Below are 16,596 nucleotides of genomic sequence, written 5' to 3'. Positions count from 1 at the left end.
CTACACCCGTGGTGCTTGGGGGCTTAACTTGGCTCTGCTCGGGAGTTACTCCTGGCAGTGCCCGGGTGGCCATAATATGGTCGTACCCAGGATTCCAGGTAGGGTTGGAGCACTCAGGGCAAGCACCTTTCCCTCTATATTATCCCTTTCTTTTCATCCCTTTGCTATAGCTCTCATTGTAAAAGAGACCCAGTTCCCTTTATCCTAACCCTCGTCTTTGTTGTCAGACTTCTTTTGGGCTTTTTTGGAGTTCTTACAAATTTGGGGTTAGGGGGAAGGGCACACCAGGCATTGATGTGGCATGTCTCCAGCCCTTACTTTCATTTTTGATCGGGCACCAGTAACATTGAGAGACTTATTGTTACTGTGTTTGGCATATCCAATACATCACGGGTAGCTTGCCAGGCTCTGCCATGCAGGCGCGTTACTCTCAGTAGCTTGCCGGGCTCTCCGAGAGGGACGGAGGAATCGAATGCCGGTCGGCCCTGTGAAATTTTGAATAATTATCTTGCTAGCTCTGGGGAAAATAAGAGTATTCTATTTCATGGTTTGTAATGAAGGTGTTCTATAAGTCTTACCTGGAACTTTTTTGTCTGCTCTTTTGCAGACACAGGTATGCTAAATCTACTTTTTCATGAGATTAGATATACAATGGTATTTTCAGGATAAATGCATTGTTTCATATTTCATGTGTGATATGTATTTATACGTACAAATGTGAAATGTGTTAATATTGAATTTAGAATCTTTTTGATCAGAGGAGGGGACATCAGCTAGAACCTGACTTATCTGAAGAAGTTTCAGCCCGACTTCGCCTGGGCAGTGGAAGCAATGGATTACTCAGGAGGAAAATATCAATACTTGAGACAAAAGAAAAACTTTGCTCAAGCAAAGAAAGGGATAAAAGGACAGATGATCTTCTTGATCTTACAGAGGTATTATTTCTTTCGTTGATCAAAACATAAGGCATGCTTTCCAAATAGCCGGAGTTATTCAAGACTTAAACAAACACTTTGTTCTGAGGTGTTTCTCCAGATGAGAGATGAATATATAAAGGAAATCGGGTCCAGGCACCATTGCGATATTGGCTACTTCGATCAGTAATCTATGAAGGTGGTCTAAGGGATCAGATCAATGTTCAGCAAGTGTGAATTGGCAGAATTGTTACTTTTTTTTTTTTTTTAATTATTTATTTTGTCTTTTTGGTTACACCCTTGGGTTACTCCTGGCTCTGCATTTCATTTTAAAGGGGAGCCCACAAATCAACTTTGTGTATTGGGGCAAGGGGTAAGTATTAGAAATTCTTTTTTTTTTTTCTTTTTTGCTTTTTGGGTCACATCCGGTGATGCACTCAGGAATCACCACTGGCGGTGCTCAGGGAATCATATGGGATGCTGGGATTCACACCCAGGTCAGCCGCGTGCAAGGCAGATGACCTACCCGCTGTGCTGTCACTCCAGCCCCGGTATTAGAAATTCTTGAGTGAAATATTTTTAGCTTCATTGTCTATAAATTTCTTTGGATTCATGATGAAATCATTCAGTGCAGGCTCAGTTATTAAACTGCTGCCTCATTTTCCAATGTTTGCTCTTTGTCAAAGTGACATTTTCCAGTGTGTCTCTTTGTCAAATGTAACCGTGTGGTCACTTAAATATTCTGATTTTATTTTATTTTTTTTTTAATTTTTGGTCCACACCCAGGGCTCTGTTCTGCCTTTTCCCTCAGGGCTACTCTTGGTGATCTCCATGGATCATATGGGATTCGGGGGATTAAACCCTGGGTCAGCCACATGCAAGACAAATGCCCTACCCATTGTACTATCCTTTCAGCTCTCAAAATCATGTAATTTTTAAAAGAGTTTGACTACTTCTATGAAATAGTTATGGTCCTTTCTCCACCAGCAAGGATGAATCTGGTACTTGTGTTTGGCTTGTAACACATGGTAGTGGACTCATTGTAAATTAGTGTTTTAGAATTGTTTGTGTTTCAATCACAGCACTATCCAGGGTTTACTCCAGACTCTACATTTAGGGCTCACTTATGGGGGCTTGGGGAAATGTGTGATGCCCAAGATGAAACCTTGGTTGGCATCATATGAGGCAAGAACTCTACCTGTATACCAGTGCTCCAGCCCTCGGAATCTGATAGTTGAACAAGTGCTTTTATAACCATGAGAATTTTTTTTTTTTTGGATGCTTATAGATCACACCCAGCAGTGCTCAGGAATTAATCCTGGTGGTGCTTAGTGGACCCATATCGGAAACTTGGGATAGAACCCGGCTCAGGGGCCTGAGTGACAGTACAGTGGATAGGGCATTTGTCTTGCATTTGGATCTCTGCATCCCAAATGGTCCCCCAAGCACTGTCAGGAGTAATTCCTAAGTACAGAGCCAGGAATAACCCCTGAGTATTGCCGGGTGAGACAGAATAAGCTGGGGAGGGGAGAAAACAAGTCAGCTGCATGCAAGACAACTACACTCTGTAGTATCAGTCTGACCTTAAGGAAGACTTAATAAAGTCTCAGTTTAAATGTTTCCTTACTTTAGTTAAATTTCATACTCTGAGTTAATTAAGAAGCAGCACATACCCACCCCCCAGGGTCAGGCAATACAGCATACAGCAATGAAGTTTTTATCAGTCTCAGACTTTTAAGTATTTCCTGGCTCTGTATTTAAGTAACATCCTCTGAACTTTGATCCAGGACATGGAAAAGGAAATCAGCAATGCCCTAGGCCACGGTCCCCAGGATGAGATCCTAAGTAGTGCTTTCAAATTGCGAATCACTCGAGGAGATATCCAGACCTTGAAGAACTATCACTGGCTCAATGATGAAGTAAGTGGGCTTTTTCCCTGCCTTTGTCTGTCATGCTTAGCCATTTATAATCCGTAATCAAAGTAATTTCTACCCAATGATGAGGCGCTGGCAAAAGCAGCTTTTAGTTATTCGGTTTGTATTGTGTATGTCAGGAGTGGTTTCTTGACTTTCTTACCAGCCTCAGAACTACAGCTTTGTCCCCTGTTAACCTCGCCCATTTGCACTGGGGTCTTTTGGGAGGTGGATGTTGGGGCCCCTACTCAGCAGTCACAGGACTTCTTCCTGCCTCACTGGCCAGAGGTGAACCCTGGTGCTGCTCAGGGGACGTATGTGGCGCCAGGGATTCAAGCAAGCCCCTGTCCTCTGAATCATCTCTCTGGCTCGGCACTGGTCATTGTTTTATTTCCCATTTTTTGCCAGAGACATTTTCTTTCTTTTTTTTTTTTTTTTTATTTTTGGGTCACACCCGGCGATGCACAGGAGTTACTCCTGGCTCTGCACTCAGTAATTATTCATGGCGGTGCTTGGGGTACCATCTGGGATGCTCTGGGTCAGCCACGTGCAAGGCAAGTGCCATACTTGCTGTGCTGTCTCTCCAGCCCCCAGAGACAATTTCTTTTTGGTCTTCGTTTTGGAGTTCTGTTTGTTTGGGGGCCACACCTGACTCTGCTCAGGACTCACTCCTTGATAGCTTGGGGCCCATTTAATGCCAGGATCAAACTCTGGCACCTTAGCCTGCTGTTCTCTGGCCCTGTAGATTGATCTTTTATTCCCTTTATTAGTACCTTCAATTCCCTAAGTAAGCTTATTACATCCGATTCATTCTAGTTCAGTTAGGTAGAAATTTGTTTTCAGTTATGTACTTGCCATGCTCTGATATCTATTCTTGTGGTATTACAGGTCATCAATTTTTATATGAATCTTCTAGTGGAAAGAAACAAAAAACAAGATTACCCAGCACTTCATGCATTCAGTACTTTCTTCTACCCCAAATTAAAGTCTGGTGGTTACCAAGCAGTAAAAAGATGGACCAAAGGGGTCAATCTCTTTGAGCAGGAGCTTATTTTGGTGCCTATTCATCGAAAGGTACATTGGAGCCTCGTGGTGAGTTGAGAGGGTTAATTGTTGGAATTTGGATAATGACCATTTTCATAGAACACATTGATGCTGGGGCTATAACTTGTGTTAACTAAGCCATATTCAGGTGTGATCCGCTGGTGGTAACATAAAGGCTACCATTTCTGTCTGATGAAAGTCTCTTGGTATATGTTAAAGACATACTCTGCAGAGTAACTCCTCTTAAAAAGCTAGAAGACAGTTCCTACAGCTGAGAAGTTCTTTTTTTATTTTGGGGCCACACCTGGCAGTGCTCAGAGGTTACTCCTGGCTCTGTGCTCAGTGATTACTCTTGGCAGTGCTCAGAGGGCCATATGGGATGTCAAGGGTTTAACCCAGGTCAGCTGCATGCAAGGCAAGTACTCTACCTGCTGTATTGTATCTCCAGCCCCAAAGCTCTTCTTCCAGAAAGTTGCAGCATCCAATTTATTTGTATTTGTACTTCATTTATATAATAGTACAAGTTTATTGTAAAAATGTAGATTTATATTGGGCTGGAGAGATAATACAGCAGGTAGGATGTTTGCTGGTATTCAATCCCTGGGTTCAATCCCTGGCACCCTATATGGTTCCCAGAGGTCAGCAGGAACTTCTGAATTCAGAGCCAGAAGTAAAGCCCTGAGCAATGCCAGCTGTGCCTCAAATAAGAAGTTGCATAAGAAAAACAATTCAATCAGTCTGAAAAAACCACTAATGTTTTGGTAAATAAATTTCTAGGCTTTTTTTCTTTTGGTAATAGGAGTATGTAGCACTGTTACCCCGTTGTTCATCGATTTGCTTGAGCAGGCACCAGTAATGTCTCCATTGTAGCACAGCGGGTAGGGCATTTGCCTTGCACACGGCTGACCCGGGTTTGATTCCTCCGTCCCTCTTGGAGAGCCTGGCAAGCTACCGAGAGTATCCCACCCACACGGCGGAGCCTGGCAAGCTACCCGTGGCGTATTCGACATGCCAAAAACAGTAACAAGTCTCACAATAGAAGTATACTATTTTAAAACTCATACTCATGATACAATATTAAAAATATATCTTAGAAATATCTGTTGATATGTTATTTTCTGCTAATGTGTTGTTTAAAGATTGTTTTTAGAAATAAGGTTTTCATTTTTCTATGTGACATTTTTTCATTACAGGTGATAGACCTAAGGAAAAAGTGTCTTAAATATCTGGATTCAATGGGACAAAAGGGCCACAGGATCTGTGAGATTCTCCTGTAAGTAAAGGCTGAAAACATTACTCATTGTGTCTTTGTTAGGTGGTGCTGCTTCTTTCTAGCCCTGGGGGACTGAGATGGTTAGATAGTAGGATAATGCATATTGAATTATGTGTCATATCAGGACTTGGATGTGTCTTTTAACCTAAACAAAAATAAAAAGAACCTAATGTATGATCTTAACTGAGAAGTTTTAGTAGTAAAATTAAAAGACAAATTGGTCATGTATTACACTGTAAAATATACTAAAATCCTGTGATTTAAATTTCCTTTGGGATTAATATTACTCAGAATGTTATAAAGAATTTTAATAGGGGAGTTTTATTTCTCTTATTCACTGCAATATTTTATAAATGCTAAAATGTTCCAGCAGTTAGGAAAAACAGAAGAGAACCATATAAAAATTTGGGAAAATAGTCTTAAGTTATTTGGGTTTATGGCAGGGTATTCCTAGTGATATCATTCCATCGTAGGTCATTGTTACCTGCAGCCTTGAATATCATGGGGTTGGTAACTGTTAAGAGACAGGATAATACTTGATTTCCCACACACAGGAGCTAGGATGTTAAAATCAGCTTTTAAAAACAAAGTTTTAGGGGTACCTGCTGTGGTAGGACTCAGGAGATCTCGGGGCCACTCCTGAGGACACGTGGCCAAGTGGGTGCAGTCCAGCAGTTCAGTGTTGCTCAGGCCCGTGCTTCGGGGCCTCCAGAGATGTAACCGTCCGTGCTGGGGGTTGGGCAGGAGGTGCTGAGCAATGCACATGCGAGACACATGTCCTTATCCCCTCAGCTGTCTTCCTGCACACCCTACCCACAAATCTCTTGGTTTTGGGTGCCAGAGATGCAGCTCAGTGAATGAGGGTGTGCCTGTGTGAGGTTGACGGTCACAGAGACCAGTGGTCACACCTTGTTCTCACCCACGTTTGAGTTTCACTTCCGTGAACTCCTGTACCTCCTCTCCCTCTCCCCGCAGATCAGTCCGTTCTATTAGTACGCAGTCTAAATGGGCTTTTGTTTTTGTTTTCCGGGCCATACCCGGTGGTGCTCAGGGGTTACTCCAGGCTCTGCACTAAGGAATCACTCCTGGAGGGCTCAGGGGACCATATGGGTTGCTGGGGATTAAACCAGGTCAGTCATGTGCAAGGCAAGTGCCCTGCCTTCTGTACTCTCTCTCTGACCCCAAAATAAGTGGTTTTCAAAAGATGAAGACCACTGACTAAATGAGGCTTTGCAAGTATCACTGTGTAATCTTTGGTCACACTACACCTTAGGACTTTGAAACGTTATTCCATGCCAATAGGAGAGTTACATTTGCATGGTTTCAAGACCAGTACTAGTTATTCAGTAAATAAAAATGTTTGATTACCTTATGCCCTTTCAGGAGAGAGTGACTTATGCTTTCCTTTTACACCTGTGAGGGTTACTTTTTTTAACCGCATGAAAAGTACCCACCACTTTAACATCTCGTGGTTTTGAAGATCTTCAGGATTTTCATAAACTTTTAAAGTCAGTATTGGGGTTTTTGTTTGTTTGTTTTGTTTTTTTGCTTTTAGGGTCACACCCGGCAATGCACAGGGGTTACTCCTGGCTCTGCACTCAGGAATTACTCCTGGTGGTGCTCAGGGGACCATATGGGATTCCGGGATTCGAACCCGGGTCGGTCGCGTGCAAGGCCAACACCCTACACACTGTGCTATCGCTCCAGCCCCAGTATTGGTTTTTATTACAGACCAGTTAACTGATACAACTGTTGCAGTTCAGAGTATTTGGCTGACAATTTTACTGCAACAAATAATGTACTAAATACTTCTGTATTTAGTATTTACTATGTGTATTAAATGTAGTACATACTTGTAATAATGTCACAGCAGTGTTACAAGTCAACCATATACACCTTCATTCAGATTTTCTCCATCCAGTGTACAATGCAGTGTCCTTAGTCTCCAGTTTCTTAGAGAAAACCAGAGAAGCGTGAATCCTACCTGATAGAGAACATCTCAGCTCTTTGAACAGCGACCGCCATGTGATTTTACACACACACAAGGAATAAATGCATAGATGGCATCAAGTGATTAGAGAGTGTGAAGACATTAATAGTTAAAAGAAATTTAAAAACCAGTTTTGAAAGATATGTTAGATACTTGTACCTGTACAGTCACCAACTATGTGACCCTTCATGCTAGTGCTTCTCGACAGGTGTTCTGTTTGAATGAATGGGGTGGGGTTGGGACACAGGAAGGGAGAGAAACACTGCTTTAAAACCATACTAACAAAGACACTAAGTGTTTTAATTCCGTATATTTTACTTACTGCTTGACTGAATTCTCTAAAACTCAGTCACATACTTTTCCACATTTTTTACATTTGAAAATTTCTTCCCATACTGAACATGTGTACCTTCTTTTTCTCTCTATTCACATATGCCTTCTTTTTGGGGAGAGGCTCACAGAGAGAGGGTGGCGGGGGAAGAGGAGGGGGGAGAGGGTTGGGGATTGAAGCCAGAGCCTCACATGAGCTGCGCGTGCTCCAGCTCTACCTTTTGTCCTGATTTTGGGCCACATCTGGCATGTTCAGGGGCTATTCCTAGCTGTGCTCAGGGAGCCCCATTGGGGATTTGAACCAGGGCCGTGGCCATTACAGCTGCATGAATGGCAGGTGCCTTAGCTCCTATACTAACTCTCCAGCCCGTGTACTTCTAAATTCATCAGCCCACTCTGTCTCTTTGCTTTTCCTTGAGTGGTCCTGTTCATCGTTAAGAACCCAGAGCGAAATTGAAAGCTGAAGTGTATGGTTTGTAGGCAAGTATTTTAAAGTACAAATGTCAAAAACCTGTGGAAGCATATCATCTATATGTAAAGTGGAGGCATGAATTCTGTGGTGAGGTCGCCAATCAGTAAGACCATATTTTTCCACCTGAAAATAAATTCAGGTTTCGGTTCTAATTTTACAAGTATATTTGGATAATTTTAGGAAAAAAATGCTTTCATGAGAAACTTGTTAGTAAATGACTTGGAGAAAAGGACTGACACTAGTTCATTTTCTCTCTTTCTTGCTGTTGTCTTGGTGAGGTGTCCGGGAGGTAGCTCAGAGGACTGGAGCTGCGCGTGGCAGACATCGGCCATGGCTTTGCTCCCCAACTGCGCGACTTCCTAAGGCCACCAGGTGTTGCCCTGGGGGTGCAGTACTCCTGGGGAGGTTCCCTTCAAAACCACTGAACTGCACAGCAGGCAGTGTTGGCGCAATGGGAATTTCAACTCTCTGGGTGTTTATTTTGATTGAATAATAATTAGAGAACTGGAAAAAACATAAATAGTCAAGATACATCAAGTTCTTTATAAAGTGGTTGTTTTTCTTTTTTAAAAAAATGTGTTGCTCGAGACCGACCCGGGTTCAAATCCCAGCATCCCATATGGTCCCCTGAGCACCGCCAGGAGTAATTCCTGAGTGCAGAGCCAGGAGTAACCCCTGTGCATCGCCAGGCGTGAACCAAAAAGGGAAAAAAAAATGTGTTGCTTTATTAAAAAATTTCAAATGGCCTCCCTGCCTGCCCTCCCCTTCTCTGGGATGCTGCTGCTGTTGAAGATGAGGGCTCGAGCGCCTGCTGGCTCTGGTGCTCGCCAAGACTGGCCCTTCTTCCCTGGTGGCATGCAGACACGTGCTGATCGTGGCTCGCCCACTTCGTGGGGTGCCTCCTCATGGCTGTGTCCATGGGCACCGTGCTGCTCGCACGCATGCTTGTCAGATGCACACTGCATGGCTGTGGTGCGCTCAGTGTTCTCCGGGGGTGCCAGCCTTTTTGTGGTGCTGAGACTCACCTGAGCTGTGGCAGGACCAGCAGGTACCTGTGCCACCAGGAATCTCGGACAGCAGAGCTGCCAGGAGCACATGCAGCACATCGGGGCCCCGGGAAGTTGAACGAACCACACACTGGCAGGACAGGACGGAGACGCTGTGCTGTGCTGTTCTTGGGCCTGGCTGTTGCCTTCTGGTCTTCCTGTTTCTTGCTGGGCTCGATCCCCAGCACTCCTGTGGCCCCAAACCCTCCCGGAGTGACTCCTGAGTGCAGAGCCAGGAAGTAGCCCCGAGCACAGCTGCTGGGCCCCAAAAGAAGGGCAAAACAAAACATAAGTCTGGGCCCCAAAAGAAGGGCAAAACAAAACATAAGTCTGCCTTAGATTTTTGACAGTGACTTTTATATATGTACCTAGAGTCCAGGGAAGTTGTCTTTTTAGTGCTATTTTTGAGAGGAAGCAAGTATGATGTATTTTGTTTAATAGAATGTTTGTTTTTAAATCATGCATTTAAGGATAGAATGGAGAAAAGAATAAAATATCACAGTAGTAATTAAGGCATGATTATTAATTGGTCTTTGCATACTTTTTTTTTTTTGGCTGGGGGGGGTAGTGCCAGAAAGTTCTGCATCCTTTTTAAAGTAAACCAATTTTATAAACAAAAAAATACTGAATTTAGAAGTCAAACCAATTCCTTCTCTCTTTCACTTTCAAAGCAAGGGAAGGTAAACTTGTGAGTGGCATAGCTGTTTCTGTGTGAATATCCCCAGGTCTGATTCTGCTCTCCTCAAGTGGTGGACGGAAGTAGGGAGAGAAATGACAGTCAGACCAGAGGTGACATAGGGCGGTGGTGGAGGGTTACGGGCACTGGGGCTACAGAACTTGGTCCATCAGTACCATACGCTTTAACATCATTTTCACTATGTGACCTGAGGAATAACAGTGATAATTTTTAAAACCCTAAAATCAAAAACAATACATCATAATGGCTGTCCTTACCAAAATTCATTGGTATATTCCTTCTCTGTTGTTCTTTCAGTCAGTATTTACAGGATGAAAGTAAGACCAAAAGAAACATAGACCTGAATCTTCTGGAGTGGACGCACTACAGCATGAAGCCTCATGTGAGTGCTGAGTGTGGAGATGCAGGAACCTGTGGGTGTTCCGCAGCGGGTGCACTAACGCACCGCAGCTGAGCGCCCTTCTCCTGAAGCAACCATCCTAGGACTGTGTTCCTTCTAAATCTCTGGAAATCCATTTACCCAGCGTAGCCATTTTCTTTTTGTTACTCTTTGGTGTGGCTGTGCTAGCATGCACCTGAAAAGACTGGAAAAACAAAGTCCCTGGTCAGTTCAGGTCAGAGGGCTGAGAGAAGTCGCTCAGGGGGTACATTTGCAATTCAGCCACACTTAGCACTCCCAGAATAACCTGGCTGAAATTACCGAGCCTGCTATTAAAAAAAAAAAAATTCAGGGGGCTGGAGCGATAGCACAGCGGGTAGGGCGTTTGCCTTGCATGCGGCTGACCCGGGTTCAATTCCCAGCATCCCATATGGTCCCCTGAGCACTGCCAGGGGTAGTTCTTGAATGCAGAGCCAGGAGTAACCCCTGTGCATCGCTGGTATGACCCAAAAAGAAAAAAAAAATTATCTGGATGAATGTAGAACCTGAGCTGGTGCTCAAATGATTTATGAGACCCATCCAGTGTCCATCCCATCTAGCAGGTAGAGAAAAGGAAAGTTTTTCTGGAAGGAAAAGGATGGTACTAGGTCATTAAGAAAAGTAAAGGGAAACTCTTTTTCTTCCAGGACAGCAGGTCTTATTTGGGTCACCTTCCATTTCTAACCTGGAAGCTCAGTTGAGTGCATGAGTGGGACTGCAGTCAGCCTCAGTATTCAGGCTGGGCCTTTAGAGAGTGTTGCGGCCCCTCCAGCTGTCCGTTTGGTTTCTTTGGCTGGGCGCTGAGAGGACATTGTGCTCTGTTGGGCCCCTCTTTGACATCGTCAGGGTTCTCGCGTTGATGTATTCGTCTTTGTAATACCAGATTTAACTTTCTACCTTTAATCCAGTTTTTATTAATGAAATTATATCCCTCACCTTCTTGTTTTTTTTGGTGATTTTAGGAGATTCCTCAACAGTTGAATGGGAGTGACTGTGGAATGTTTACTTGTAAATATGCAGATTATATCGCTAGGGACAAACCGATCACATTCACTCAGGTGAGTGGAACACCCCGTCCCCACATAGCTAACAACAGTAGTTGTGCCGCTGTGCTCGCTGGGAAGCCTTAGCCACAGCTTTCATAGCTGCTTCTGTTTTTAATGTTTATGCTTGTCTTTGGGAGTGGACGAGATACTTTGCATACCCCTGCCAGTGTTCACTGGCTAACTGAATTTGTTGTGTGTTTGATTTGTTGTGTTTCAGGACCACGCCTGGTTGTCCTCAGGGCTTCCTCCTACCCCTCTGTTCAGGGATCACTCCTGGGAGTTTGGGGGGCAATTGGACTGGGGTTGGCTGCATGCAGGCAAGCACTGTACATGCCCCTTACTCCTTGTGCCATCTCCCCGGCTCCCTGGGTCACTGAACTGTGACCCCAAAGGAAGGCCTGTCAGAGAGCAAGGAAACCAGGCCTTGGGCGAGTGTAAGACCCGAGCTGTCACTACGAATGCTGCTTTTCAAAAACCTTGTTCGCTTAGTTTTGTTTCCCCTCAGCTCTGCATTTGAATGGAAATTCAAGTATGTTGGGAGCTTGTGAGAATTTGTGATAATTCTCAACCTTTTTACAATTGCAAGACTTTTTTCCCTAAAGTCTCATTTGGATAGGTGTTTTTTTCCAAACTCGATTGGCTTTTTGCTTCTGTGTTTTGTTGTTTTTGAGCATTGTCCAGTCATTTCAGGGCTCTGCGCTTGAGAATCACTCCTGGTGGACTCCGGAGTGGTACGGGGTTCCAGGGATTGAATCCGGGTTGACCACATGCGAGGCAGTTCTATCACTCTAGCCCTAATGAACTGTCCTTAACTGAAAACTAGGTGTAATAATTCCATTCTAAGCTTTTGAACAGCTGTAAGTAGCTTGGTCACCATGCTCAATTATTAATATCTAGTAGGACTGGAGAGATAGTACAGTGGGTAGGACGTTTTGCTTTGTACACAGTTGACCCAGGTTCCACCCCTGGCATCCCTTATGTTCCCCCCAGCACCTCCAGCAGTAATTTCTGAGTGCAGAGCCAGGAGTAACCCCTGAGCATTTCTGGTTGTGGCCCAAACGCCCTGCCACCCCACAACAAACATTCTAGCATAAAGGCATTTACTTAAAATCCAGCTTTGTTAGCAGTGACTGTGCAGGGGAGGGGGCTATAGTACCCTGGGTAGGGCTTACCTTGCATACAGCTCACCTGTTTCAGTCCCTGGCAGCACAGGCGGTGTTCTGAACCCCTCCAGAACTGATCCTGAGTATAGATCAGGAGTAAGGCCTGAGCCCCCCCACCCCACCCCCGGGTGTCATCCCCAAAAATGTGCAGGGTTGGTGGGGGTGGAAGTGTGACTTGTGGCTTTTTTTAAAAAAAAAAAAAACACAAAACCTACATTTTGAACTTTTAATTTAGTTCACAAATTTTTTTGGGGGGGGGGCCACACCTGGCGATGCTCAGGAAACCATATGGGATGCCTGGAATTGACCCTGAGATAGCTACGTGCAAGGTACCTACCTATTGTACTATTGACCTACCTATTGTACTATTGACCTACCTATTGTACTATTGACCTACCTATTGTACTATTGCTCCAGCCCCAAATAGTTTACAAATTTATGTTCGGAATTTTTAGACTCCCAGCATGTGGGAAAATTGATAGTTGAGTGATTTAACCAACTATTTATGAGATACTAGGAGTTATTGCAAAGGGATTTACTAATTCTGTCCAGAGAAGGACTAGTTGACTTAGACAATTGGAGATTTGTCCTGAATGTTGCTGCTTTAAAAATTTAATACCAGTCCAAGCAGAGTAACATAATGATAAGCAAAACGTCTCATTTTCTGATGCTTCTAAATAACAGTTACTTGTTCTTCAGCATGAGATTTGAAGAGAAGTTTTCACCTAAACACAATTGGCATTGTACAACAGTTGGTATAAGAGAAATTTGTGGATTTTTCCCTTTTTTTAAATTGAGTTCATTTTTTCTTTTTAGCTTTGAAAACACATCTAAGTTGAAAAGTTCCCTGTTGTGCCGTTACTTGTATGTTTTCATTTTTGTCCACATTTCTGTCATGAACTTGTTGGATGATGTGGTATAATTCTGTATCCAGCTTTGATACTCCTTAACATGTACATATGATTCTGATTCCTATAGTAATAAAACTCATCCCCCCTTTTTGGGAAGATGATAAATATATATGATGATGTTAGAAGGCTCACATGGCAGGGGGACGCGCATCACCTTGCACAGTGACACCTTCCCATGTGACGCGTGTGTCATCTGGGTTCCTTGCAGCACCAGATGCCTCTCTTCCGGAAGAAGATGGTGTGGGAAATCCTTCACCAGCAGTTGCTGTGAGAATGTCCTGCTGGTCCCTGGAGCTGCTGGTAGTTCCTTTCACGGACAGATGTTTCCATATACCTCATGCATTGTGGGTTAAGAAGTCCCCGCCTCACCTCTGTTCTCCCAGGTACTGAGCTATCAAGTGCATGAAGGCCTCGCACTGGACCGCACCGGACGTGCGCGGGCTGCTTGCAACCCTGTTCATAAGGCTGTGCCTGCTCGGAGCCTTGGACCGTTCAACCCACACAAGAACAAACGCTAATTAATATTTTTTTCTTTAGATATTTTTTCCCTGTGAATGTGGGAAATGCAGGATTTGTCCTGTGATTTTTTTTTTTTCTGTGTGTTGGTTCACGTGTATTCATTCGCTCACTCGTCTGCAGACATGATGGGCAGTGGCCATTTTCTGCTGCTCTTTCACTGTTAACTCTGAATATCTTGTTTGAACTATTTATTTCTGGAAAAAAAGAATGTTAATCAAGCTGCCACTCTCTGCAGAAGATCAGGTGGGGACATCAGACTGGGGGACGAAGGAGGAAGTATTCGTTTAACTCCTCTCATGCTGGGGTAGCTGCTGCCAACTTGAAGCTAGTCCCATTTTTGGAGGCTTGAAGCCGTGTGGTGGGGCAGGCCCGACTGCCTCTCTGGGGAGTCTCACGCCGCGTCCTGCCGACGCAGAATCGTGACCAAGGAGTTCTGGCCAGTTGAGCAGCATCGAGAAATGTTGCGGTCATGCGAGAGAGACTTCCTGGCCTGGGATCAGGTGGCGCGTGGCTACTCTTGCAACTGGATTTGAAGTAACTGTAAAACCTAACTCTCCTTTGAAAATCCCAGATCTGATACGAGTGTGAAGCTCAGAATTGTGACTGTTGGCCTGAGCTGTTTATTTCAAAGGATACTGTTGAATTTAAAGCTATTTTTTTTTCTCAAAGTTCTTTTTTTTTCTATATATAGATATATAAAGCCGAAATTAAGTTTTGTATACATTAGCCTTTTCATCCCCCATACCACCCCCGCCGCAGTTTGTGGAAGAAAATTTGATACTTGTCTCTGAGGTTGCCAGTTATACAATAATCTATTTTGCATATGAAAGTTTGTATTTAACTTTTTTTGTTCATTAAAAACCTTACAGATGTGGTTACGCATTTTTAATTTCTGAAAGTTGAGAGTTGGTCAGCCCGTATTTTGCAAGACCTAGTGCCTAGTGTTGCTTTTCCAGTGTAATAAAAGGTTGTCTCGAACCTGAACAGTATATGCTGAAGTGATTTCGGACACTTTGCCTCCTTAACTCCTTCAATTTGTCTTGGTATACACCGTAGCCAAAGGGGAAGACAGCCTCGGGCCCTGAGCTGGCTCTGAGCCGCCAGCCCGGAGGGGTGTGCTGCCGTCTCCCTGCGATGGGTCCCGGTCCTGGGCCGGAGCCAGGCGTGCTGGGGAATCGCAGTGCCTGCTTGAAGCGCCCACCAGTTCCATGCGCTGCAGCGCTGCTGAGGAGGGGCGGGCCGTGAGGTCTGCCTCCCGCCCAGGCGGCAGAGAGCCCTGCCCGCAGCCTCGTTCCACTCCCAGGGGCCCCGGGAGCTGGGCTGGGAGCCGAGTCACTCTCCAAAAAGGCTGGTGCCCACCTGGCACTCGGAGGTTTCCCCTGGAAAACTGAGCACTTGAACGAGTGTTCACGGGTGAACCCTGTGGGAATGAGTGTGTATTGCCCCAGTGACCGATGCTGGAGGGAGTGTGGATGTATGGCCCCCAGGGTTTGCCGGCCGCTGGGCTGCTCTAGAATGGGCTCGCCGTCCCCCTCTGCCCTCTGATAACTCGGAACAGTCTTCGGGATGTGATGAAACCAGTCAGGGGAGAGCGTGAACCCAGAGAGGATGGCGTCGGGCCTCCCAATGCCTGAGGGTGTGCAGGTCCCACAGCCCCTGCAGCTCCAGCCTCTGCCCTGTCTCCCACGAGGTGGAGACCACCTGTTCGGAATTTTTATAGCTCAACAGTTTATGAGGAAAGAAAAGGTCAGGAGATTAAAACACATCTCTTGATTTTTTTCAGGAGCAAGTTCTCAACTTTAAAGCCAGTGATAATAAACATGTTTAAAATTGTATGTTCAAATGGGGGAGTTGTTTTTTTTTTTTTTTTTTTTTGGCTAGACGATCTCTCCAGAGATTGGTATGGATTTTTTTTTTTAATTGTAGGTAAGTGTTTTTTCTCACATCTGAGCCAGGATGTGGAGGAGGGTGGGATGGGGAATGGCAGATTTGGGGGCCCACAGAGGCTATTGTGCAGAGCCCCATGTTCTACCTCAGTTAACCTAAGTTCTTAGAACTGGTCTTTGAGTCCTTGGAGATCAGGGAGCATCTGTTGATTGGTGGGGGCCCCGCAGCACTGAGGGAGGTGCCGGCACTGCCCACGGTGTGCAAGGGAGCCAGGACAAAAGGAGACAGAACCTCAGACTTGAGTATTTATTTAAAGTGAACACGTTAGCTACAGTGTTTGAATTGGCCTGGGGAACTAATATGCTACCTTATATCTCTTCAAAAAAGTTCTTGGAAAGGATTTCTAAGCACCCTATATTCAAATAAGCCTTTGGTATTTCATTTGTTTGTTAATTGGGGATCCAGCTGGCTGTATTGCTTTGATAACTTTTATATTTTTGCCTAATATATACAGGGAAGGGTGTACTACTGGAATGGGTGTTGATTTGATCTATTTACCAATAAATTCATCTCTTTAATTCAGTGACTTTCACATTTTTTATTGCAATTCATAGTAAAATGTATTTTATATAGTGACCAGTACACATTCATTTATATTCTTTGATTGCATATGGACACAAAAGTTTTAAGATGTCACGTACCCTTAGCTATATGGATAGCTTAATTTTTTTCTAAGTGTGGACTATGACTAAGTTGATCTCTCAACCCACTGGTGGATAGAAATCCAATTCTAAAACACTTTGCTCGCTGAGAGCAAGATGAAAAGTAAGTGAAGACGTCATAAGCCTGAGTGTAGGATAACATTGGGTTTGTTCTTTCAGCCATGCTGCAGGGAACTTAGTTTACCTTAAAGCAATGTCCTTTCTGTATGGACACAGGAAGACAGTTAATGTTATGCTTTGCAACTTTGGAG

At 44.3% G+C, this 16,596-nt stretch overlaps 1 protein-coding gene across 3 annotated transcripts in view; it reads left to right on the top strand.

Annotated features, from left to right (window-relative positions):
• The window catches only part of SENP2 (SUMO specific peptidase 2), a 39,051-nt gene extending 22,846 nt beyond the window's left edge, over positions 1 to 16,205 (top strand). For 2 of the 3 annotated variants that reach the window (XM_055127621.1, XM_055127619.1), the window contains 7 exons: positions 744 to 935; positions 2,702 to 2,833; positions 3,716 to 3,919; positions 5,065 to 5,144; positions 9,977 to 10,061; positions 11,060 to 11,155; positions 13,426 to 16,205. In XM_055127621.1, coding sequence (XP_054983596.1) covers positions 744 to 935; positions 2,702 to 2,833; positions 3,716 to 3,919; positions 5,065 to 5,144; positions 9,977 to 10,061; positions 11,060 to 11,155; positions 13,426 to 13,488 — 852 coding nt within the window. In that variant the 3' untranslated portion in view covers positions 13,489 to 16,205. The remainder of the gene's footprint in view (positions 1 to 743; positions 936 to 2,701; positions 2,834 to 3,715; positions 3,920 to 5,064; positions 5,145 to 9,976; positions 10,062 to 11,059; positions 11,156 to 13,425) is intronic. The other variant, XM_055127620.1, reaches the window with a different exon arrangement.
• Positions 16,206 to 16,596: the final 391 nt, after the last annotated feature.

This window comes from Sorex araneus, chromosome 2 (genome assembly GCF_027595985.1).
Source record: "Sorex araneus isolate mSorAra2 chromosome 2, mSorAra2.pri, whole genome shotgun sequence".
Taxonomy (NCBI): domain Eukaryota; kingdom Metazoa; phylum Chordata; class Mammalia; order Eulipotyphla; family Soricidae; genus Sorex; species Sorex araneus.
The sequence above is the reverse complement of the archived record's forward strand: the minus strand, read 5'-3'. Positions and strand labels throughout refer to the sequence as shown.